Below are 26,085 nucleotides of genomic sequence, written 5' to 3'. Positions count from 1 at the left end.
TACTTTTTAATCACAATTTTACAATCTTACTATTAGCAGAAAGAGAAATCAGAACGTTTGGTTTTGATGAAGTTATAGAATTGTCAAAAGTTAAAAACTGATTAAATTTTGTTCAATTTTACCGATAATAAAATAAAATTGATTTAAGAAATATCCAATTTTGTATGTAATTTGTTGCTATGGCACAAAATTACGTTTTAAACCCAACTTTGAATAAGCATTTTATTAAATATTTTGTTAAGAACAATTTAACTGTACTAATTTTTATCTAAAGAAATCTTACAACAATTTTCAGTTATTTGAAATTGTATAAGTTTCGAATTGAAATTAATGAAAATGTATTATATTGTTTATCAAAATCCTATTTTGAACATTCTAGCAAATCTTTTCCAATTTGATATTTGCAAGCAGCTCAACAAATGCAAATTTACGACCAAAAATCATATTTGTTCAAAACAGCTTTCATTTTTCATAATGTCACTGATTTTTTAGTTTTCATAGCGTGACCCTCTGAGAAATAAATTGTAAAAAAAATCATTGCCCATTTGCAGACAATAAAGTAGAATAACATCACGCTCTACAAAGTTTTCACAAAAAGTTTTCATCTTAAAGATGATACAATTTTATAAAATTTTATACAATTATATACAATTTTATACAATTTATACAATTTTATACATTTTATACAATTTACTTATCCACGGAAGCCGTTTGTGAAGTAAAATTCTCTTACTTTTCCGTAATGTAATTTTCATCAATATATGAATTTAATTGCCCCCCCCCCCCCCCTCCCTAAATTATCTTAGTTGCGCCCCTGTCACTGTCCGTTCTTAATTTACAAATAAGGACAAATTAGAAAAGCTAAAATATGCTGAGAATTTTAGAGAACGACTTTTTTAAAGGATTTACATTACGCGGCGTTCTGCAGTAATTTTCAGTACTCTGACCGATGATATTTAGCAGCGTTGTTTTATAAACAAAACTAAAAACAGATTAACATTAAATCCATTTTTTGTTTTTCATAACATGTTCTTGTAAATGCCAATAATTGGTTATTGGAAAACATAGAACTAAAGAGTATTAAATACAACAATATAATCAAGAAAAAGATATAGATATTTTGTTCCCTTTCATCTTAATTTAGTCACATTTGCTAAGACATAAACCTTTTAATCCCATTATGATAATGGGGAGTTAGAATTAAAGCTGATATTTTACACTCGATGGAATTTAGAACTTCATATAACACTAACATTCAGATATCTTTTATTATTATCTTATGTATGTTTTCATAGTGTTTTGCGACATCGCCCAATAGCTGTGGCTTGTTCGTCGGTCGGAACGAATGTTTTCGCTTAATATATAATCTACAACCACTCAGGGATACTAGAACGTACCTGAATATCAAAAGGTAAGACTGTATCTTCTAAAAATATTAAGGGCGTGGCCTTGTCATTCACCATCGTGGAAACCGTTAGTCGGCTACGGGTGGGCGTGTCTGGTTTGTCCCAACTATCTGAAGAAGTTTGAAAAACACTTTCAACAATCAAAGTGGGCGGAGACAGTCTGTACCGCCTACTCAAGGACGGTGAGGACAGGTCCCCCTCGCTGAGACAAGGCGTGTCCAGAAGATCCAGCCTCTGTGTGGTGTACTCGATGGGGAGGCTAACACGTCTTGAGGGAATGTTGCAACTAAAATATTTTTATAGACATTAGTCCTGTAGCAACTTAACACTTCATTACCCGACAGCAATCATAATTTTGAAGAAAATAGGCATTTGGGGAATTCCCAGATTTACCCAATTTCTGTAGAAATTTGAGGCTGCTATATTTTTGAGATTTTGGAAATTTCCCAAATGAATGGATATTTCGGGAATTCCCCAAAACAGTGATACAAGAATTGAGTCTTTGTCACAAACTCATATTTTCTGATACTTGTATTTCCGCAACCTGATGATGTAAAACTTTGATATTTCAAACTTAGCTTATTTGAGCTTAAAGCACTCATAGTTTGAAATATCTAATGTCTACGACATAGGGTTGCTACGGTATAGGGAACAGAAAATCAAAGTTTGTGGCAAAAATTCAATTCCTTTTATACCAAGTAGATATCTATTTTTTTTAAAAACCAACGGTATTTGAACTTAATGAATCTCATGGGAAATAAGAATCTGAAAATTTGCAAGAAAACTGAATCATAGGACTGAAAAAAATTATTTTAGTTTTCATGGAAAGCATAGGACTGAATCATAGAACGGATCAAAGAACGGATTGTATGAATTGAATGATAGATGGTAAGAGTTTTGTAGGACAGATCGTAGGATTTTGTCAGTTTTTAAACTAATTGCAGGATGGATTGTAGGACGGATTGTAGGATGGATTTTCTTCATAGGATTGATAGGCCAAGTAGGACAGATCTTAGGGCTAATTGCAAAACAGATCCTAGAATTTATTGTAAGACGGCCATTAGAACGGATTGAATACTTGGAATTTGATGAGAATGTAGTATACTCCGAAAGAGCTGAGGGAGGAGGAGGAGGAGGAGGAGAAACTTCTAGCTGGGCAGTTCGCTGTCCACGGGATCCTCGGGAAGCTCTTGAGGCTCGCAGGACTCGTGACTGACGAGGAGGGGTAGGAAGCAGATTCATCTCTACATTGTCAATACGACGAGATGGGCCCTGAAAACAAAATTTAAAAATAAAAGTGTGTATTTTACGGAAAAGCTAGGATTTGCAAACCAGGATTTTCACAAAAAAATCACATTTTTTAGTTCTGACTCTTGCTTTTGAAAAGTTCTCCCCAAATTATTGCTCAAAAAGAGTATGTTGCAGTGTTTCTCAATAAAAATGGGAATTAATAGACGACTTAAATATCGTACATGAAGTTCATCAAAAAAAGATTGAAAGTCTAATGAGGTCTACCATCTTAATATTTTAAAAAATTGACAGAGATATTAAACATTTGAACAGTTTTGTTTAGTTTCAATTAAACATGAAATCTGGACAAATTTCCTAATATCTCTGTCAATTTCCTAATATCTCTGTCAATTTCCTAATATCTCTGTCAATTTCCTAATATCTCTGTCAATTTCCTAATATCTCTGTCAATTTTAAAGGTAAAAATGTTTGGAAATCCCGAGACGGTATAGTATAGTTTTCGGTGTTAAATGTTTTAACTTTAGATACTAAAATATGATGTTTACGAAATATTCCAGCATGGAACAAAGACGATATAGAAGTTGTCATGTAATTCGCATGTTTATTGAGACACCCTGTATCTTACCTAAACAACAAAATCTCTGATAAATATATGTTTGAACAAATTGAGCTGAGAGGATACCTTTATTTTTCGGTAGAAGCTCGTTATTCCACTTTTAAGCATAGTCTTAAACTCAGAGCTGAAAAAAATACTTCGTTGATATTGATCTAGTATCTACCTAAATATCTATATTTTAAACTAAATATCAATTTTAAGAAATCAAATTGGCTAACCCTTAGCAATTTACAAGTAATCGTATATTTAATTTTAATCTCGAGTGTCCAAATATATATTAACTAGCCTAAGAGGGCGCTTCGCGCCCATCTTCTAAATTAGTTGTGAACATGTTCTCTTTGTGTACATCGTAAAACAAAACAAAAATAATTCGCGGATTTTCAAAATTTTTAAAAATTTAATGACGATTGAATTTTGATGGAGACAAATATTTGAAATTTTGATTTTTTATAAACCTTCCCTGGGGTCCCTAGATGTCCCACAAAAAATTTGGGCCCGATCGGTTCAGCCGTTTTGACGTTTATTGGATACAAACAGACAGACAGACAGACAAACAAGCAAACAAACAAACAGACAAGCCAAATTTATATATAGATGTACACTGTGTACTGTGTATGAGTTGTATTCCAAAATTTAATTAAAAAATCGTTAAAATTTATCAAATTGGATTAACGGAACCGAATTGCAAAAAAAATCTTTAAAATCTGAGGACGACACTTAAAAACATCTATATATAAATTTGGCTTGTCTGTTTGTCTGTCTGTCTGTCTGTCTGTTTGTATCCAATAAACGTCAAAACGGCTGAACCGATCGGGCCCAAATTTTTTGTGGGACATCTAGGGACCCCAGGGAAGGTTTATGAATGATTGAAATTTTAAATATTTGTCTCCATCAAAATTCGATCTTCATTAAATTTTTTAAAATTTTGAAAATCCACGAAATTTTTTGTGAAAATCCGCGAATTATTTTTGTTTTGTTTTACGATGTACACAAAGAGAACATGTTCACAATTAATTTAGAAGATGGACGCGAAGCGCCCTCTAAGGCTAGTATAAATACATTTAAAAAACTATTTTTGGCAAGTTTCATGCAATTTTATTCGAAAAAAGAACGAAAGTTGCCGTTTTTAAAAACCCTATCCGTTTCGTTTTCGTTTTCAATCGTTATTTTTTCTTCAAAAACCTTCGTTCCATTTACGGAACGTTGCCCAGCCCTGCAAAATACTAGGGCTGGACAGGGTCTGACTTTTAGCCGTTATTTATTTCTGTTAGTTTTCTGCAATTTGAAGTAAAAATATGAAGAAAGTTGCCGTTCTTTTAATACACAAAAGTTTGGGGTTTTTTCAATTCTTAATTTTTTTCAAAAACGGCTTTTTCCGTTAGTTAAAGATGAAAAAACTTACAATTTTGCCATTCGTTGACGGACTCTTTTGTTAATTTTCGAAAACCTCCGTTTCGCATTTAACATTTCCGTTAACTTTGTTTTCCGTCGCCCTGGGTACTATTGGATATGGATAGGTTAATTATTCCTGAGATTAACTGTCTGGCCACATGAGTTTGTCTACAAAAATTAGATTAATTAAAAACCATGACGGGCACTTCAGCTTGTTATCGCTAAATAAAAGTTTATTTTTATTCATAACAAGACCACTTAGAGAGGATCAGAAAAATAACATCTCAGTCTATTTTAAATCCATTGAAGTGTAAGTGTATTATAAAGTTTTACATAAGTTTACACTCGAAACATGGTAGGTTACAAAAATTGTAGACGTGACAACAAACTCTAGAGATTTCCGCAAAGAAAGCACATTTTAAGAGATACCTAACGTTTTCCACACTTTGAAGGAGTTTCTTTTACGTGATAGCGGAGTTTACTCAATTTCCAATATGGCGGCAGGTAAACAGGAAGTTTCTTACGTCACACTATTTTTGAAAGACATTTTTAATGTAACTTTGGGTTTAAAGGGAATTTTCGATGGGATTTCAATTGTAAATCCGAGTTATGAAAAACTTAACGTGACACCGTAGTTAAAAGTAGGGTATCCAATCAGAATTCAATTGCGCTGAATTGCATGCTCAAATTGTGCGGAATTGCGCGCAGAATTACAGGGCTCGCAATAGTGCGCAAGTAAAATCCACTTGCGTTTGAAACCCTAGTTTAAAGTTAAGAGAGTTTCAAAGTTGCACCATGTTTGTAAGGTGTTCCTAACGTGATAATAGGTTTTATAATTTAACATTTTAAAGAGATTTTTGACAAGGTTTCAGAACCATCATCGAATCGTCATTAAATGTTTTTTATGAAGTATTGTGTAAATAATTACAAATCGTTGATGTCACACCATTAAATGAAAATTAATTTGAGTTTTAAAGAGACAGTCGACGTAAAATCAAGTGATCCTCTCACACCGGACTAAGCAGGAGTTAGAGGTATTCGGTTTCTTCTATTTGAAATCATACACGTTTTGATCAATAATGAAGCAATCTTACGGATTTGTTACGGAGTTGTTACATTCAAAATGTAAATGCTGGCAAAAAAGTATTTAAGAAAAAGGCTAAAATATTATGTTTAATATGTCAAATTGTGATCGAAAGTCACAGCTTTCTGAAATATTGACAGAATCATTAAATCCACGTGCTCTATTTAAACTCACAGAGACACCCTTTAAACTGTAGCTCAGCAGCTTAAAGGGAGTGTTCGCGAAAAATTAAAGGAGGTATAGGCTTAATTGTATGGGCACTAAGTTATTCGGTATGAGACGTCTTTAACAAGTTTCTCCTTATAGACGCAACAGATAGAAGTAAGATTAGTAGCGATCAAAAGCGCTTTTTTATCGCATTAAGCCTATACCCCCTTTCATTTTTCGCGAACACTCCCTTTAATATGGAAGATATTGTCCTTTATTTTCATAAAAACAGAGTTGAATCGTATATCCACGAGTACATATGAAACTGTACATGGAAAGAAAACCTGTTTGAATCTGACACATCAGTTACTCTATAAATGTAGGGTTAAGTAAAATTACGTTTACAGTCCCTTTAATAAATTATTTGATTATAATTACTTGAATGAACAGTAGATCAGAACATTTGTGGAGGCATTCATCACTAACATCAGGTGGTTGAACCTAAACATTATATAATTAGGTTGAACCTAAACATTATATAATTAGGGTAAACATAAACATTATATAATTAGGTTGAACCTAAACATTATGTAATTAGGTTGAACCTAAACATTATATAATTAGGTTGAACCTAAACATTATATAATTAGGTTGAAAGAAGATTTTATTCTGAACAGAACTATTCTGTGTTCTAAACAGAAAACCAAATTTAACCGTTGCACTGTCAGAACTAAAAAATTTCAGGTCGTCATTTAGGTCTTTGTGGATAACCCTGTAGGTTAAATTAGAACAGTATATTCCAGTATTGAATAAAATCTTTTAGAAAAACATGGATCTTCTTTTTCTTTTCATGTTAATCAATTTTCAATAGTTTTTAATATTGAAAATTAAAAATGAAAATTATGAATACACAACCCCGATAAACAGGACGAAAAGAACGTCACAAAAAGAAAAAGAGGTTTATGGAAGAGATATCAGTGAGAGCAAATAAGTAATCCATATTTTCAAATCAGTTTTTATCTTTATTTTGAAAAGAGTTTTTGCCACAATTCAAATCACATGTTTTTTTTGTGAAAAAAACTGTTAAAAAAACGCTTTAAAAAAATAAGAAATAAAATAATTTAAAATAAAAAACTTAGTTCTAAAAAATGTTTACCCTGTCAAACACTGAAACCAGGCTGGAGATATGAGATTATTCCCACACCTGAAAAATATTTAAATTAAAAACGCCAAAAAATATTTTTTTATTTTGTATCTAAAATTCAAATTCAATTTGCATTTACGGAATTGAATTTCAGATTCACAACGGTACCCTTTAAACCTTAATGCGACTATTTTTTAAAAGTGTTTAATTTTGACAATTTCTTCCAATGTTTCTGTCATAGAAATCCGCGGGTCACTCTAAAGGAGAAACCACAAAAAATAAAAATTTTCAAAAAAATAAACATAGAAATCACATTCTTTATCAGCCAGATCTTTAAAAGGTATCGTTGAGAATAGGACATGTAACTTTACAACTAGAGGGTTTCTTGAAATAACGTGTACAGTCCCTTTAAGTACTAGGATTGATGTATTTAAGATACAGTCCCTTTAAGTACTAGGATTGCTGTATTTAAGATACAGTTCATTTAAGTACTAGGATTGCTGTATTTAAGATACAGTCCCTTTAAGTACTAGGATTGCTGTATTTAAGATACAGTCCCTTTAAGTACTAGGATTGCTGTATTTAAGATACAGTTCCTTTAAGTACTAGGATTGCTGTATTTAAGATACAGTTGCTTTAAGTAATAGGATTGCTGTATTTAAGATACAGTTCCTTTAAGTACTAGGATTGCTGTATTTAAGATACAGTCCCTTTAAGTACTAGGATTGCTGTATTTAAGATACAGTTGCTTTAAGTAATAGGATTGCTGTATTTGAAATGACTTAAAACCTCAAGTAGTATCAGCAAGCAAAGAGAATGGAATAAAAAATGATGATGTAAGGAGCTCAGAGAAAAAAATATTAATGAAAACCATTTATTGGTTATCGGTTAGTGAAAACAATCTTTTCTAAAGGAATAATAATAAAGATTATTATTGATTAACTGTTAATATCATGTTCAGCTAGAGCCAATCTCAATTGAAAGGGACTGGTTACGTTTTTTAAGGAACCAAATGTGCTTTTCTCCTCAATCCATCGATTCATAACATGGATATCGACCAGACAAATGTCACGCAAAGCTGCTCCTTTAGTAAAAGTAAATTCAACATATTTGAAGCATAAAGCCTGACCGCGTCAACCTTGTTGCACCGGCTAGTCCTATTGAGTGTCTGCTTTATTTACCCAATGTCCGGGCGACACAGTACAAGCTGGGACTGCACTGTTAGAAATGCCATTTTGTAAATTTTCGATATCATCATATTTCAGGCCTGGCCTGAAATATGATGATATCGAAAATTTACAAAATGGCATTTCTAACAGTGTATAGTCCCCTAATTCACCAATATATATATATAATGACATACTTGATCATGGTGCTCATGTGGATGAACTCGAACATGTTGAGGAGCATGCGGGGGATGTTGAAGAGGAGAAAGAACCCAACAATGACGACCAGGACGAACGCCAGGTTTATGTCACTCTGCATTTGCTGCTGTCTGATGAACAAATATATTTTGAAAAATCTTAAATTTTTCAAAAGAAAACGACACAACTTTGCAACTTGCCTTTGAACAAAGTTTATACACAAATCCGGAACTTTCAAGTAAGGTGGGGGGGGGGGGGGGCTCTCAGCCCTCTCTTACGTTATTGAACCGTAACAGTATATGTTTCGTACCCGGTGCAATATTTTTATCGTTATATTGTATTGAGTAGGTTTATATTGTATTTTGTATATTTTCTATTGTATATTGTATCTATATATTCTTTGCTTGTCTGTCTGGGTGTTTGTCTGTGTGTTTGTATCCAATAAACGTCAAAACGGCTGAACTAATCGAGTTCAAATTTTGTGAGGGGCCTTACATGACCCCAGGGAAGGTTCATGGATGATCAAAAATTTCTCCAACAAAATTTGTGTTGCATTCAATTTAGAAAGTCCACGATATTTTTTATAAATCCGCAAACTTTTTTTTAGTTTTTTGAAAGCCTAGTATTGCATATCATGTATAAATGTAAATGTGAACTCTTTTTAAAAATAACGAAGCTGCTAAGCTGCAACTCAATTCTTTGTCAACTATTATTCTTTATTCTTTGAAAATCCAGTCATCAAAAGTAAGGAAGTGTAATTATGTAATATTTTTTATATGATAATGTACTGTATGTAGCAACAATTTCAAAGCAGTCTCAAACTCCGGCTAATTTTTTTTTTCATTGTATAAATATTTTAGTTAAAATACTGCAAAATTCTGCACAATTCTGCACAGTTCAGAAAATTCATTTTACAGTTTACTGTAAACTGACAACACATTATTTTTGTAGATTATCTAACCATAATAATCCTCAACATTTTCCTGCTCCACACATTTTTTAAATGAACAAAATTAGAATTTTCTCATTCAATCCTACTAATTTTATTTCTAAAATGGTTTAAAAATATTGACGTTTATTAGATAAAATATAAAACTCAACGAATTCATTAAAATCATTAAAAAGATTTTTACCTTCGGTTTGCAGTTTGTGTGGCGGGTTGGCGTTGATTTACACGTTGATGGGTTGCTCTTTTGAAGAACACAAGAGCTGTGAACGGAATAAGTCCTGTGATCACCATCCTATTTATTAAAATTGTTACAGACCCAATCTGATCAATCCATTTTTTTCTGCTTTTTAAGAAAAAATTGTTTTTAAACCCATGTAAAAATATACCAAACAATTGCTGATTAAACTTAATTTTGGGTTTAAAATAAAAGTGATATATATTCACAAAATCGTATCAATCATTCGATCTTTGATCCGAATGATGAGATGAAGTTGTGATGCAGTAATATTTCACTAGATGCAGATGGAAGATATTCAAGTTAATTATACTATTTTGCTTTTTTTTAATGGAAAGGTTTTTTTTCATATTGTTATTTACAGCTCGGGGCCGCGCAAGAATCGCCTTTCATTACTCTATTTAGAGCTATTTTCACAATCTTTCACATAATGTTCTAAATTTGTGTAGCACTAAGTTATACCTTGTAAGGAAAGTATAGTATTTCACATATGTTGGATTGTTTCTCAGGCTGGTCAGTCTGAAATATAAACATTGTTTCCTTCAGTTTTGTAATTATAAGTTGTACCTACCCATTCAACTTACAATTAGTAATTATAAACAGAAAATCTTTCAACTAGATTTCTGCACATCAGTGTTTATTTATATTATATTTATATCGCGATTAATTATATGTAAAGAATTTATGCTAGAAAATGTAATGCCCCTGTTTCCAGGTGCGTAAATAAGGATTTTCTAAGGAGGAGAGGGGGGGGGGGGGGAATTTTAAAACATTTTGAGAGTGTTTTTTTCTACAGTCTCTAGTAAACACCTTTATGATATATTCACTAATTACATTGATCGACTACATTTATTCTGTAAAAAAACTGGATTTATTTCACTCATATATTATATATATAAGTATATATGTTAATTTCACTATATTAAAAAAGAAATGTCACTTTTTGAAATTTAATTCTAGGAGTTAAGGATGATTTACACTTGATAGTTCTATACCTGACCGCCAGGGTGTTGTTAACAGTCTCTTTAGGATCGTCATGTACCATTGTGAAGTTCACTAGAGAAAAAAATTTGAAATAAAGAATTTTATCAAATAACAATTTTTTTCTGTAAAGGGCCTCGAACGTATTTTCAAATAATCCTTCATTTTTTAGAGTGACACTTTTAATTCACAATGGTACCTTTCAAAGCTTTGTTAGATCAAGTGCTAGTTAGGAGACGATGTTCATAATTTTGGAAACTGATTAATTTATGGTTCCTCTGCAAAAGTGACAAGCGCATTATTGCGGCAAAAGAATAATGTAGAAATATTCAGAATTTACTACACTTAAACCTAGAAAAACGACGAAATCTTCTTCTTTTTTGATCGGATAAAGGGTTCACTTGTATTTAGAACTGGCCCTTAAATGAAGGGTCACTTGAATTTCAACGACAAAACGAATGATGATCATTGATAAGTTAATCAATATACGCATTTAATTGACATTTAATTGATATTTCAATAATTAATTTATTAATTTGACAATACCTAGAAAGCTCCAATCCTCTGCTGAGAGAAGGTTTGAGGCATTTTGCTCATTAAGTACCAACAACAGACTAAATTATTAAATTACTAGAGTACTGTGACTTCTGTAGAATGTGAAGATTATGTTCAGACTCAACGTTTATGATTTTAAATAGTGCAATGAACATGAGTGATTGTGCAGTGCCCAGAGGCACATTTCACTTCTAAGTAGATTTTTAAGCAACTGGCATATATTTTTGATTAAAGCAACATCAAGTATACAAAAAAAGATTGTTTAACTTTTTAATAATTCCACAACTACATGGAACCTTTATTCAGGAATTCAATTCCATAGGTCTGATTTAAAGGCAATTTCCCAGAGAAGTTACGCGCGCTAGCCGCGTTGAATTACAAGAAAGAGAGAGATTAGTATATCTTTAGGGTTAGGATTGGTTAAGACACTTTCTGGGCCGAGCGCCGCGAATAGGACAAGATAGAGGGCCGAGCACCGTGGCTGGAACAAGCTCTTTCTGTATTGAGCTACTGCCTGATTTAAAACCATGAGAATAATTAATTAGGATCAAGAACTTTTATAATATCTGAACCGACATTCTAAACATTTACAAAATAAAATTACTTTGTTGCGTTGGTTTCTTCTTTGGTGGAGGTGTAGTAGTATTCAGTTTCTAGGAACTTAGGAACATTTAGCAGTACACTTAGTAGTACTACAGGAACCAGGTACCAAAACACTCTAAACAGATCAGTACATACATCGCAGTACATTAAAAGGTACATCGCGCGTGAAGGGTAACTTTAATGTACATTTCGTAAAGCAAAAAGGGTTATCTTAATTTTGATTAAAAAAATCTTTAAAAATCTTTAAAATTTCAGAAAATAAAAAACTTACCGAAGCTTAGTGGAGTAGGTGAGAGTCATAGTTCTATAATGGTTTGGATGACACACTGCGAGGTATCTAAACAAAATACAATATATTTCAGACATACAAAGTTTAGAACTTTAGAATCTGTTCATAGCGCGCTCAACAAGAGGAATTGGATATATCGTCGTCAGATGCAGAAACTTCCTTTTATTGAACTTTTCTAATTATTTCGTAGTAGTATTTAATTCCTTCCTTTTAAAAGTTTAAGTCTCTTGTTTCTATTTTATTATTCTAATTTTGCTGCGTATATAAAAATGAATGCACAAAATAAATTAACTTTATCACCAAATCTGAATATTAAATCAATTATATTAATAAATCAAATTAATAAAAAACAAGAATTATTAAAAGTTAGTAGAATATGCCAGAACCAAATAGAATCTTGGAATAATTGATTAGGTATATATCTTAAACAAATGAAATAAAGGTTGTATAAAACATTAGAAACAATATCAGCATGCATAAATTTTCAAGATTGGGTTAACTTTGAAGTGTCGCAACCCCTTGGCCTTTGATTTTTTCCTTCCCAACTTTCTTTTTTTTTAGCCTTAAACCTTAAACCTTAAACCTTAAACCTTAAACCTTAAACCTGTAGCCTTAAACCTTAAACCTTAAACCTTAAACCTGTAGTCTTAAACCTTAAACCTGAAACCTTAAACCTGTAGCCTTAAACCTGTAGCGTTTTAGAACAAAAAATCACGAGCCCCCTTTTAAGAAAAGTGAAAGCTCTCTTTTGGCTAAAAAATTATTTTAAAATCAAAATAAAAACTCAAAATTGAACAGGATTTTGTGAAGAGTCCCTTTAAATAGTTATAAATTTACCTCTCCCAAGCTATGGCCACAGTAACGAATATAGAACAGCAGTATGAGGTGTTGTTGAGAGGGTAGGAGAACCGAGGGATTAAATACAACCACACCACACTATCATGCTTCCACGGCCAAGCAAATACTTAACGAAAGTTTTTCAAAATTCAATGTTGGATGTTATTCCTAAAGGGACCCTTCTTGCAAAGATGTCAAGACCGGTTCCCAACGTTATCCTTGAAACCTTAACCTGAGCTGAAAACTTTAGAATGGAATCCTGACTTCTTGATCCGATTATCCACTGTGGAAACTTTTCATTTTAGTCCTTAATCCACTCTTTTTGTCTCTCCTTGGATATCCGTTTATTGTTTTCTCCAATGAGAATATTTCTGTTATCTCATTGGTTGCCCACTTTTCTCTGATTGGCTGCTACGGTTTCTCAGATGATTAAATATTAATTTGAATTTTATCGTTTTTCATACACTTTTAAGATAATCTTGCAAGATTATGTAAATCTGGAGATTAAGAAAAAGAGTGGATTAAGCCTTAATCCCGATATCCACCATTCAAAAGTTCCCAGCTCTGATCAGAAATGTGGAAGATAATGTCGGTTTATGAGTAGAAAGTGTTGAAATCTAATAATTTTTCAAGAAATCCAAGAAATGTGCCACTTTTGCTGAGAGACCGCAAATGAGAAAGCAGTTATAAAAAAACATGGATTTCTAATTCATGCTTGATCAGACAAAGCTTTTAAGGGTACCTTTGTAAATCGGGCATTGTCATCGAAGGTCACTTGAAAGTACGCGGACAGTCCCTTTAATGTTAGGTCAGGAAAGAAACCCCAATTTTTCCACCAATTTCTTAACTGAGTCGATATTATTCCAAAGACTGGCATTTTAAAAAATTTCTTTAAAATAAAGTTTTCCCAAAAAATGAAGGTTTGTCAAATATTTTACGTTTTATCGTGCGTTTGGTGAATATGGAGGAAATTGTGAGAATTAAGCACAATAAAATTAAAATATAAAATGACTCTAGTTTCCTTGTTTTAAGTCAAATATGAGGTTACAGTTGTGAATTATACATGCAATTCTTTACATGTTGGGGTCACTTCAAATTATGACTACAGTCCTTTTAACTGTGTACTTGTTACCTCTAGCTAGTGAGTAGTCCATGATGGTGAAGAGGATGAAGATGGTGTCGAAGGCCTCCAACGCAATGAGGAGGCTGTTGAACGAGGATGATGTACTTTGTCTACAGGAAAACAATTAGAAATACTTTGTTAAAACTTAACCCATCAAACTGTATGCGTACTGTAAGCTTACTGTAGCTGCTTAAAAGTCGGCACGGTACTCGGAATGAACCAGAGTTTACAGAACCAGTGGCTGTAGTGAACGTCGTCTTTTATCTTTGAGAAGGAATTTAAGGTATTTAAGCTATTTATAATATACACAAAATAAGAGCCGGTTGATTTCTTAAATAGACATTTTGTCACAAGATAGCTAAACTAGCAAATATAGTCCTTACTTCGTTTCTCAGCTTTCATGTTTAGTGGGACTCCTTTTCTTTAGGAATAATATAATAGAAATTTTTAAAGATACTTGAACAACAAAAATCAAAAATGCAAACATTTTGAGTGTAAAAATTATGAACTGGAAATTAACAGAAATATCGGGGTTTCCAAATAATCGAAAATGCAAACATTTTAAATTGGAAAATAAATTTGTGCAAAAGAACTTAAAATAAGAATTCAAATTATTCGTGGAAAAGGATTCAGCTAAGTGCTCTCAAATTAGTAATTTTTTAGATTTATATTTTTAGGTTTACCTCGAGAGAATTATTACAGAAATGATGTTTCCGATGATTCCGAAAATTCCGAAGAAAGTCTGAAAATTGTGTAAAATACAGAGGTTTTTATAAAACAATGTTGTTATAGCTAGAAATTATAATTTGATGTAAATATTTCTTATGGAGCACAGCCGCTGTGCACTGGCAATTAATTTTATCATCATTGCAATTTGTATCTATCATAATTACTGACTTAAATTAGGATTTTAGGAACTTAATTTCAAAAATAATTTTCGTTTACCGGAAATAAACGTAATTGAAAAATTAAAAAAAAAAAGTAAACACCTATAAGAATAGAATGCTGAATGAAAAATGTCATATTACCAGCAATATCCCTTCAAGCCAATAGGAACATTCGTTGATAAGTTCCCTATCATTTACTGATAACATACCACAATCATCAGTACTCCTGAACATGATCGTTGATTAGTCCCTATCATTTACTGATAACATACCACAATTCAGTACTCCTAAACATGATTGTTGATTAGTTCCCTATCATTTACTGATAATATCACACAATTATCAGTACTCCTGAACATGATCGTTGATTAGTTCTCTATCATTTACTGATAATTTTACACAATCATCAGTACTCCTAAACATGATCGTTAATGAGTTCCCTATCATTTACTGATAATATTACACAATCATCAGTACTCTTGAACATGATTATTGAGTAATACCTGTATAATAATGTAAACTAAAAGCTGATGGTTGCAGAAATTTTTTTTTAAGAAAGAAGGGGGTGATGCGCCGTAAAAACTCAGTAATGTTTTGTTTTATATAAAGTAGAAAGTTTGTTTTTAGTTTGTATGTCCGATCATAACTCAGAACCCCGTGACCAACTTGGCTTGAATTTTGATTGGGGTAGAACCACTGTAATATTCTTGGTTAAAAATTGATTGACTTTTTTTGGGAAAACTCCAGACAAAGCTGGGTTCCCAAGCTAGTTTATTTATAAAGCAATTTAACCCAAGCATCAATTATAAAATTTCCAGACAAAGCTGGGTTCCTAATCTAGTTTATTTATAAAGCAATTTAATCCAAGCATCAATTATAAAATTTCCAGACAAAGCTGGGTTCCTAATCTAGTTTATTTATAAAGGAATTTAATCCAAGCACAAATTATAAAATTTCCAGACAAAGCTGGGTTCCCAAGCTAGTACAAAGTAACCCATGAATAAAAATGTACTTACATGCCAAGAAAAGTTGAGTTGTTCTTCAGCATTTTACCTTTAAACAAAAGACGTTTATAGCGTCAATATATATAAAGTAGTAATCTCTGTTTGTCTGTCCGATCATAACTCATGAACCCCTCGACCGATTCGTCTCAAATGTTGACTTAGGAACTTGGGAGAAACACGGGAATGCTATTAGCTTGGTTTCAAAGTCTAAGTTGAGTGGGTTGATTTTTATAAGGAAAAATAGGGAAAATCTTAATTTACGAGTAATCGACGAGCGCGGGTAAACGGCGTGAGTAACTAGAGAAACCCGTGCAACGCTGGGTTCCCAAGATAGGAATTTGTTTATTTTGTTAAAATTTTACAAAATATTTCTTTTTTAAACTGAAGTAAAAACTTTAAAGGGACTGTTAAGCTGTAATTTAAATTGTCCTAGAAACCTGATCGATAAGGTTTAATTCTGATGATTCTTACATTGTATTCCTGCATTAGAAATGCGCAAGGGCAAGACATTTTAATAAAGCATCCACAATTAAAAATAATCATTTTTCAATTTTATAAACATAGAAATCTAATTCATTACCGTTGCCGTCAGGCATGAATTAATTTTTTAATTAATATTAAATAATAATGGATCCCTTTAGATTACGCTTACAACCCCTTTAAAAGGTTCCCCACTCCCTCCCTTTAGAAGATATTTTGTTTATATGTAGAGATGTTAAAAATTATTTTAAAGAATTGATTTTCATTGTAACAACCTTTATACAATGTTGACATTAATTGGATTTATACAATATAAACATTAATTGGATTTATACAATATTTACATTAATTGGATGAATACAATATTTACATTAATTGTATTTATACAATATTTACAATAATTGAATGAATAAAATATTGACATCAATTGGATGAATACAATATTTTAATTTGAAAGTCTATATTTCATCAAATCTAAAATATCTATAAAATTTGGACTAGGTTATAAAATTGAACATTTAAAGACGTTGACGGTTGAACCCATTCTCCTTCAGTGCATTCCTGTCTAGACACCTTGCTGCACTCCGTGACTGTTCTGCACTCCTGTTCACTCCCATAGTTGGTCACCTGCCGGGGCACTTTAAGACATTCCTCGCCTCACATGCAACCTTAGATTCAACTTTGTCAGTAACTGTGGTGCAGGAAGGTCTGGGTACGTTAACACAAGCATCATGGCACTTCTGTTCCGGTACATTGTTGGTGACAGTTAGTTCAACAGTCGTGCATTCCTTCTGGTGGGGCACGTGGTACATTCTTCCCTTGGAACCTGTTTGACAGGTACTTGTGTACATTGCTTCCTAGGTACACTGTTACAGACCTCATTTGGAACCTGATGGCAGACCTCTCTTGCTTTGCTGTAGCATTTCTGTCTGTGCACTGCAGTTTTGAAACCTGTTCTGGAACATCACGGCAGGATTCATGGGGTACAGGGCGGCATACGGGAACACTGACAGAGTTACATTCATGAACAGAGATATAGTCAATATACTCAATGGGAACCTCACGGCACTCTTCTTTTGGTACATCACGACATTCTTGTCATCCCAACACTTCTCCTTGGGAATATCCTGGCACAACATCTTGGGGATATTCTGGCACACTAGGTGAGGTTCATCCCAACACTTCTCCTTGGGAACCTGTTTACTGCTCTGTCTAGGTTCATCCCATCACTTCTCTCTGGGTTCATCCCAACACTTATCCTTGGGTACATCATTGCATTGCATAGAGGGCACTTCAGCACAGTGGATACCATTACAAACAGGAATGTTTACAGGATTGCGTTCTCTAACCTTCTCTGTAGAGTGTAACACCTTTTTGCTCCGGTACAGTAGAAATGACAGGTACTTGGAAAGTGTTGCATTCTTGCTTAGATTGCTTGTGGAACTTCTGGTCATGTACTGTAGTGCATTCTTGACGGGGTACATGCTCAACCTTAGTGTTATAAACAGTTTTGCACTGTTTTTCGTACTGTGTAAAGCACTTCCGATCTGTGACTGTACTATTGTACGGTTTCTGTACAGTATTACACTGTTGTCTAGGTTCATCCCAACATTTCTCATCCCAGACAGTTTTACTGAAAGAAGATTGAGATCAACTGAATAAGATTGAGATCAACTGAAATCCCATCTTTATTAGTCAAAAATAACACAATCGGGAAAGAATTAATGGAATTTCTCTTGAAATTACAACATGCAGACGCGGACATTTACGTCGGTAGTTACGTAAATATTCTTATTAATATAATTTATATTGTTTTCATTTAGGTCTGTTTGTGAAAATTAAAAATTCATTTAGGTGCTGGAAGATAAAATGACATTTATTGAAATTAGCGAAAAGAATGTCGGGGATCAAGAAGATTGTATTATGAATAGTTTGTGAATACAATTTTGAGTTCACACTGATCCAAACTGCTATGAAAAGTTGAATCAGGATTTAAAGTGTTGCAACGCTTTGAACTTAAATTTACCTCGCTAATTCACTTGTATTGTTTTGTATCTTTAGACATGTATTATGCATATTGTAAAACCATGAAGCACTTAAAGCTTTATGAATTATAAGCAAAGTTATTATTAATATTTTTCGCGGGAAAGCATTCATTCGTTGGCTCACTGTGTTCAATTGTCATGATGTGAGTTCATGAGCAAAAAAGCTTGTCAATGCACAATTTAATTTTTGTTAATCAAATCACTGTGATCTTGCCAGGCTACATTTGTTGCATAACACGCGCAGGGTCGACTCTACACTGTACAGTACAGCGGACTGCATATACAGTACGTGTTGTAGTACCGACACGGATCATACAACTTTTGGACTGGGGGGTGCTCTTTATTACTCGCTTCCGTTAGGAATAATAATTAGTCATATTTTCAAATAAATCATATTTTTGTCTTTTAATTAACAATTTTGTACTCGAATAATATTTTTCCTTTTAGAAAACTTTTAGATTAAACTTACCACTCTAGAACAAATCTTTTAATCTTTCAAATAAATATTAAAAGATTGATGTTAAATTCAAACAAAATTTTAAAGAAATTTCTATTTTTCAAATGTTTATTTAAGTACGTAGTACGTATACCAAATACAACAATATAATTTTAAATCCTAAACTTGTGTTTGACTAATCAAAAACTGCTGACGACCGATCGAATTCATAAATAGAATTAGATTTCCATGTTTTTGTCTTTGAAAACTGTTTTTTTTATTATTCAATTATTAAAATTTAATTATCAGAAAAAAAACAGTTTTTAAGCCAGGAAAACGACAATATCTTCCACATTATTGATCAGATTTAGGTTTTAATGGGGGGGGGGGGCCTCGACTTTCGTCAGTCTCCCCCCCCCACCCGGCTCACCCACACTCCAGTTCTTATTTTAAATTAGTTTTGTATCAAATTTTCAAATTGAATTTTAGAATTTTCTTTTTTATCTCATTTTATTGTTTGCCAAAGCACGTGATTCAGCCATTTTGCCATTAATTCAATTTAGAAACAAAACTTTATCTCGTTTTCTCGGAAAGAGAATATTTCTGTGCAACATCTCCAAAATAATAACGTAAAAATAAGATAATCTGTTCTTCTGTACACTTTCTGTCCACAGAGTTTATCATATTTTTTATTCAGAGTTTTTAATATTTCTTCTTAATATTTTAAAAATATTAATTTTAGCAGGAGTAATTAAATAAACTTTTTTAAACATTCATAAAGTGTTTTTTTATAAATGGGATCTATCTACTCTATTCAGCAGGTTTTAAGTTTTTTTAGCAAATTTTCAATATCTTTCCATGGCATAGTCATTTTTAATCCAGCGTTTTTTTTGTTGTTGTCTAAATTACGCTTTCATTATTTTATCATTTCTTGAGATCTTTGTCATATTTTCAATCCAGTATTTTATCATTTATTAAGAACGTTTTTCATATTTTCTATCCAACATTTTATCATTTATTGGGAATGTTTTTAATGTCTTTTATCCAGTGCAGCGTTTTTAATATGTGGATTGTTTCCTTTCTTAGCCGTCTTTCTTCCCCTTATTTCCTCTCTTTTCACTCTTCTTTCTCTTCTTTCTCTTCTCTTTCTCTTCTTTCTCTTCTTTCTCATCTTTCTCTTCTTTCTCTTCTTTCTCTCCTTTATCTTCTCTCTCTTCTTTATATGCTTTCTCTTCTTTCTCTCCTTTCTCTTCTTTCTCTTCTTTCTCTATCTTTCTCTTCTTTCTCTTCTTTATCTTCTTTCTCTTCTTTCTCCTCTTTAACTTCTTTCTCTTCTTTCTCTCCTTTCACTTTTTTCTCTTTTTTCTCTCCTTTCTCTCCTTTCTCTTCTTTCTCTTCTTTCTCTTCTTTCTCTTCTTTCTCTTTTTTATCATTGTTCTTTTCCTCTTTTTCCTTGTCCATTGAGTATCGTGGAGTACAACCTCCTAATATCTATTAGATAATGTCCCGTGTTTGTAGTTCCAATATAGTTAATAAATTAGTTTTTAATCTATCTAGAAAGACTAATAAAAGTCTAAAATAGATTCTTTTATATTTGCAAGACCTTTGCTCGGAAACTTTTATGCTATACAAGAGAAACACAAGGGGTTAAGGGACTTTAAGGATAATTTCAAGTGACCCTTCATGCAATGATGGCAATGCCCGATTTACAACAGTACCCTTGTAAGCTTTGTCGTAGGAATTAGATATCAACGTTTTTGTTTCTTTAAACTGTTTATTTTCATTTGCAGTTTCTCTGTGAGAAAAAATTTCTTGCTGATAAGAAGCAATAGAGAAACTCACAGAATTAAGCACTTTTAGGGGCAAAAGAGATTATTTGCGACCAGATTAAGAGGTGTGGTAACAGTTCGCCCAATCACGTTTCACCCAAAACGTTTCACCCAATTTTAGGTAAAATAACGTTTTTTTTTCTTCTAAAACATAATTATTCTGTATTCTATATTCTATATTCTGTATTCTGTATTCTGTATTCTGTATTCTGTATTCTGTATTATGTATTCTGTATTCTGTATTCTGTATTATGTATTCTGTATTCTGTATTCCGTATTCTGTATTCTGTATTCTGTTTCTTGTATGGTTTGGGATAACATCTCAACACTGAATTAGAAGAGAAATGCAATATTTCTAAAGGAAAATATACAATAACAACCCTGATCCGGATCCGTTGGATCCAGGTTTTGAAGTTTTCTGGAAAAAGGAATTTAGTCTTTGCCACAAACTCAACTTTTCTAATACCTATATCGTTGCAACCTGGTGTTGTAAAACTTGGGAATGGTTTGCGAAGAAATAGTTGTTTAAAATCAGAGTTTGTGGCAAAGACTCAATTCTATTATGATCCGGTTCCGAATCGTTTTTCTAGACATAAATATGATCCTGATCTATTCTCCCGGAAATATTGAGGATCCGGGTCCTTTTTTACGGACAGATCCAGGGTTCTGACCCGGATTTTTTCTCACTTTCTTCTATATTATAAATTAACCAACAAAATAGAATGTATATGAAAATATCTTTAAACTTAAAAATCAGAAATTACTTTTTGACTCAAACAACCATTAGATTTGAATCCGAGTCCGAGTCCGAGTAGTTCCGACCAAAGTTTTAAACCAACAGACGAATATCTGTATCTAACGGAGAAATATATCTCTCTCTCTCTTTTCTCTCTTCTCTCACTCTCTATCTCTTCTCTCTATCTCTCTTCTCTCTTCTCTTTCTCTCTTTTCTCTGCTCTTTCAATTCTTTTTACTTCTCTTTCTCTTCTCTATCTCTTTTTCTCTTCTCTTTCTCTTCTCTTTCTCTTCTCTTTCTCTTCTCTTTCTCTTTCTCTCTTTCTCTTCTCTTTCTCTTCTCTTTCTCTTCTCTTTCTCTTCTCTTTCTCTTCTCTTTCTCTTTCTCTTCTCTTTCTCTTCTTGTTGTCAACAATGCAGTACGATCAGCTGATATGATTTTACCCAGATTTGTTTGCATTTCTAGCTTGTAGACCTAATTAAAATGTACTGCAGTTTGGCATTTGATCATTTGGTATTTGATCTTTTAATATTTTTGAGTTGTTTCATCATCAACAAAAAAATTAAGTTCATAAAAAAACCTTAAAAATATATATGTTGAAACTCCATGGGAAATACTTACAATGCCCTAGTCCTTGGAAATAGTTAAAAGTTTGGATGCTAGAAGGAATTACTTAATAAATTAAGGTATTGGGAAACCATCTACTTCTTTTGTTTGTTTACTTGTTTGCGCATCCTATATTCTTTTAGAAATAATATAATTACACAAGAAACCATATTTATTTCTTTTTCTTTAATCTACAAACAAGTTTTACAAAACAAAACAAAACAAAAACAATATTATACAAACAAATATAAGAATATTCTTATTTTTTAACTTTCAGACCAGCCATTTTACCAGAGTGGAATGCCGCAGCAAATTCTACAAAACCCAGTGCTCCATCCAAGTCCAAGTCGTCTTCATTCAGTATTTTGTCAACAATTTTCTCTGTGCGCCTGAGTCGCTGCCTAAAATAAAACAAATTAAAATTAGGATTTTATTTTCTTTAGAAAATAACATAGTTAAAGATCATATAGGACAATATGATAGTATGTGCTTTGTCTAAATCAGGTTATCTATAGAACAATTAAGAATAATCTTAGGCATCTTAAATATTCGATATGTTTTAAAACTTAAATGGATTATTGGCCTTCAAGTGGCTTCAAAAAGTACTGCGACTTTGATAATTTATAATCTTTGTGCATTAATAGCAAACGTTAACAGTATATACACATTTCAGAAATCTATTCTTTTTTTAAATGGATAAATTGTTTAATCCCCTGTAAATCTAAAAAACCTTTTTATTTAACTAAGGCTACCTTTGTGCAGGAGGAGAGTGTTGGAAAGGATCATGATGAGAATCCCCTGGATCCTCATGATCTTCATCATGGTGGTAGTTGTGATCATGACTTAAACAAAGCTTTTTTTTATTTTCAGAATTAATACTAAATTGTAGGTATTTCATCTAGCAGTATTCATGGTTTGCCATATCAAATGTCTAAAGCATGAGGCTGCGAAGATATAAGGATTTGAAAATTAGTTTTGTGGGAGTTATCAGTACCTTTTTTTCATTTAATTTTGCTATTTTTTTAAAGAAAGAGATAGAATACCTGAGTGCTTTAAAGAGTTCTAGCCCGTCCATTTTAGTGTTCATGTCCCAGTCATGAGAATTAAACCAAAGAAACAACTGAAAAAAAGTAAAATCATGTTTAGTCTGTTTCTTAAAAATATCATCTTCATTGGATAGGACCATATTGTTGTCATGACTATTAAAGAATCCAATTTATAATTTATATTTTTAAATGAAAAAGTACAAAATACTGACTTTTTGATCCAACTCCATGGTTTCAATGTCTCTAGAAGAGAACAGATCTTTAAAGTCATCCATTAAATGTTCTGAGTCCAACACCAAATCTGAAAAATAAAATGTCAGTTTTTTTTATTATATTAGACGCCACTTTGAGAAAACGATATTCTATTAACAAATGGAATGAATCCTTGAGCAGTTAGTTAAAACAAAGAATAGAGAGAATTGAAACAAAAAGCACAGATAATATCAATAAACTTCAGGCCTAACCCAATCGAACGATGTATAAATATAGTAATAACCCCCATATCTTAAAAACCTAAACCTAAATGTATATATTACGTTAAAATCACCTGACCATATTATCGGTCAGTTTTAATATTCATCTATACCTCATACTCAAATATAGTTTAGTTGGATATGAACTCTGTTTTATCACAGTCAGACGTATTAGTTCTCGGTAGAGAGTATAGAGTTTGAGAGAGTTGTATCTGGATTGATACATACTTAAAGAACTATTGGAGCAAGGTATTTGTTACACCACTTTACGAACAGAAGTTTGAAAACATAACAAGGAATTCCCCCAAAGAGAAGAAAAGAATCATTACAAACAAACATTTAGTTTAATCAAAGGAATCGGTAAAGGGACTGTACGCAACATTTCAAGTGACTCTCCAAGGAAAAAAGGCAATTCCAGATTCAGAACAGTAACAATTTGGAATATATTGTCATTTTTCTAGGCTTAAAAGTGGTTATTTCTGTTAATTTCTATATGCTTTCTTATTTAGAAATGCACAAGTTACTTTTGTAGAGAAATCACAATTAAAAATAATCAGTTTTCAAAATGTTATAATGATTGATTATCTACAATTCCTACTATATCGGATAAAGTTTTAAAGGGTAAAGCTTAGAATCAGGCTTGCCATCTTTATAGAGGGTCACTTTAAATTACACTAATTACAATCACAATCCCTTTAAATAGAAACAGATTGAAAATAGTGTTAATTTGCCCAAGCTCTACCTTGAACTACACTGTTATCATTATGGCGATGATTCTGATGCTCTTGATGATCCAGATTCTGCTGATCTAAAATCTGCTGAGAATCCAAATACTGCTGATGATCTTCCTGATGATTTTGATGCTGCTGAGAATTATCTAAATGTTGAGCATATTGTTCTGCTGTTCGCTCCGACATCCCTGTAAAATAGTAGTTAAAAATACAGGTCAAAGGGCTTTGAAGTAGGAGCTCAGTTTTTTATTGTTGAACAAATAAGACTAAATTTTTGTCCATTAATGTCTCTTTAATAATATCTAGATCTTGAAAAAAATGTCTCTTTATTACTTGCAATATGCCGAGCATGAGCAGACAAATTTTGTTTCACTTTTCCGAATGAATTCGCTCACGGATATCTCCAAGAAATATACTTTTACAGTTATTTATTAATCCAAGCGAAAAGTGTCAAAAGTATTTCAACTCTGTCTTCCTGTCGTTTATCTAGGAAATGTTTGACATAGAATAAACTTTCCATATTAGATTTTTAAAGTGCGCCAAGTAAATTGTATTAAATAATTGCATTTTGACCAATAAAACTGCTGATTGGGAAGACGACATTCAAGCATTCTCAGATAGAACTAATATTGTGCACGATCAACTCCTGATATTGTTATGCTTCAGCCTATATCCTTTTACTTAAACAGTCCCTTTAACCACGTCAATGGAAGTCTTAACAACTTATCAAGGGATGTTTAATGTTCATTAGACTAACAGTCGTCTTCCTATTCCATAGTTTTATAGTTTCCACTGCACCATCTGACCTGGTGGAACCCAACTATGTCCAGGGTTTAGGAAGAGGAAAACAAAAACAGTCAGACCTCTTATCATCTTTAAGCGCTCGAAAAATTAGTCTGAAAAAACAATGTTATAAAACGTTTTGCGTTTTAGGCAATGATTGTGCATTTTAGGCAATGATTGTTCATATTAGGCAATACTTATGTATATTAGGCATGTTAGGCAATAATTGGGTAAATAAGACAATAATTGTGCACGTTATGCAATGATTAAACAATTAATGTTACTGTTTTGCAATAATTGTGCATATTGCCTTGCAAATTTTATTCAAAAAGGTCCTTTTTGTTATTAAGCATACTTTTTATTACCTTTTTTATGCTGAGAATCTCTTATATAATTGATAAAAGATAAATGCTCCCATGGCAATCTAGAATCAGAATACAACACATCAACTTTTCCTTCTTTGATCAGATCTCAGGCTCTTAAAAACTTTCTTACTCTGTCAAAACTTTCAGTTTAACGGGACTGTGTACGGAATATCATCAAACCAGCTATTTAAAGGGACTGTATACGGAATATCATGAAACCAACTATTTAAAGGAACTGTATACAAAATATCATGAAACCAACTATTTAAAGGAACTGTATACGGAATATCATGAAACCAACTATTTAAAGGGACTGTATACGCAATATCATGAAACCAACTATTTAAAGGAACTGTATACGGAATATCATGAAACCATCTATTTAAAGGGACTGTACGCGCAATATCATTAAACCAACTATTTAAAAAGACCGTATTACGCAATATCATAAAACCAACTATTTAAAGGGACTGTATACGGAATATCATTAAACCAACTATAATTTAAGGATTTACAAACCTACTACTACACTATCTAAAATTGATAATATCTGATCGTGTGTTCTTGCCGATTTATGCGGAAGAAAAACAGAGGAAAATGACAGAATTTAAAACCAAAATTCGACTTTTGCGCAGATATAAGCAAAATGTTACTTAAATGTGAATCGGTAATCTGACTAGTTATTGAA

General features: G+C 32.4%; 2 protein-coding genes across 2 annotated transcripts; both read right to left on the bottom strand.

The window, feature by feature from the left end:
- Positions 1 to 818: 818 nt before the first annotated feature.
- Positions 819 to 15,977, bottom strand: LOC111714303 (FMRFamide receptor). Its single transcript, XM_023489385.1, has 17 exons — positions 15,880 to 15,977; positions 15,005 to 15,089; positions 14,660 to 14,718; positions 13,986 to 14,086; positions 12,854 to 12,980; positions 11,999 to 12,064; positions 11,729 to 11,842; positions 11,116 to 11,183; positions 10,584 to 10,644; positions 10,051 to 10,107; positions 9,538 to 9,645; positions 8,404 to 8,535; positions 7,053 to 7,100; positions 6,335 to 6,397; positions 3,340 to 3,397; positions 2,485 to 2,678; positions 819 to 1,692 (listed from the first exon to the last, which is right to left on the bottom strand). The coding sequence occupies exons 1-17, from the start codon at positions 15,909 to 15,911 to the stop codon at positions 1,368 to 1,370; spliced, it is 1,698 nt and encodes a 565-aa protein (XP_023345153.1). The 5' UTR covers positions 15,912 to 15,977; the 3' UTR covers positions 819 to 1,367.
- A 6,224-nt stretch (positions 15,978 to 22,201) lies between these two features.
- Positions 22,202 to 25,458, bottom strand: LOC111714300 (multiple coagulation factor deficiency protein 2 homolog). The gene is made up of 7 exons (XM_023489375.1): positions 25,398 to 25,458; positions 25,056 to 25,145; positions 24,261 to 24,437; positions 23,258 to 23,346; positions 23,043 to 23,119; positions 22,752 to 22,841; positions 22,202 to 22,400 (listed from the first exon to the last, which is right to left on the bottom strand). The coding sequence occupies exons 2-7, from the start codon at positions 25,120 to 25,122 to the stop codon at positions 22,259 to 22,261; spliced, it is 642 nt and encodes a 213-aa protein (XP_023345143.1). The 5' UTR covers positions 25,123 to 25,145; positions 25,398 to 25,458; the 3' UTR covers positions 22,202 to 22,258.
- Between the last annotated feature and the right edge of the window lie 627 nt (positions 25,459 to 26,085).

Source organism: Eurytemora carolleeae, unplaced genomic scaffold, assembly GCF_000591075.1.
Source record: "Eurytemora carolleeae unplaced genomic scaffold, Eaff_2.0 scaffold569, whole genome shotgun sequence".
Lineage (NCBI taxonomy): Eukaryota > Metazoa > Arthropoda > Copepoda > Calanoida > Temoridae > Eurytemora > Eurytemora carolleeae.
The sequence above is the reverse complement of the archived record's forward strand: the minus strand, read 5'-3'. Positions and strand labels throughout refer to the sequence as shown.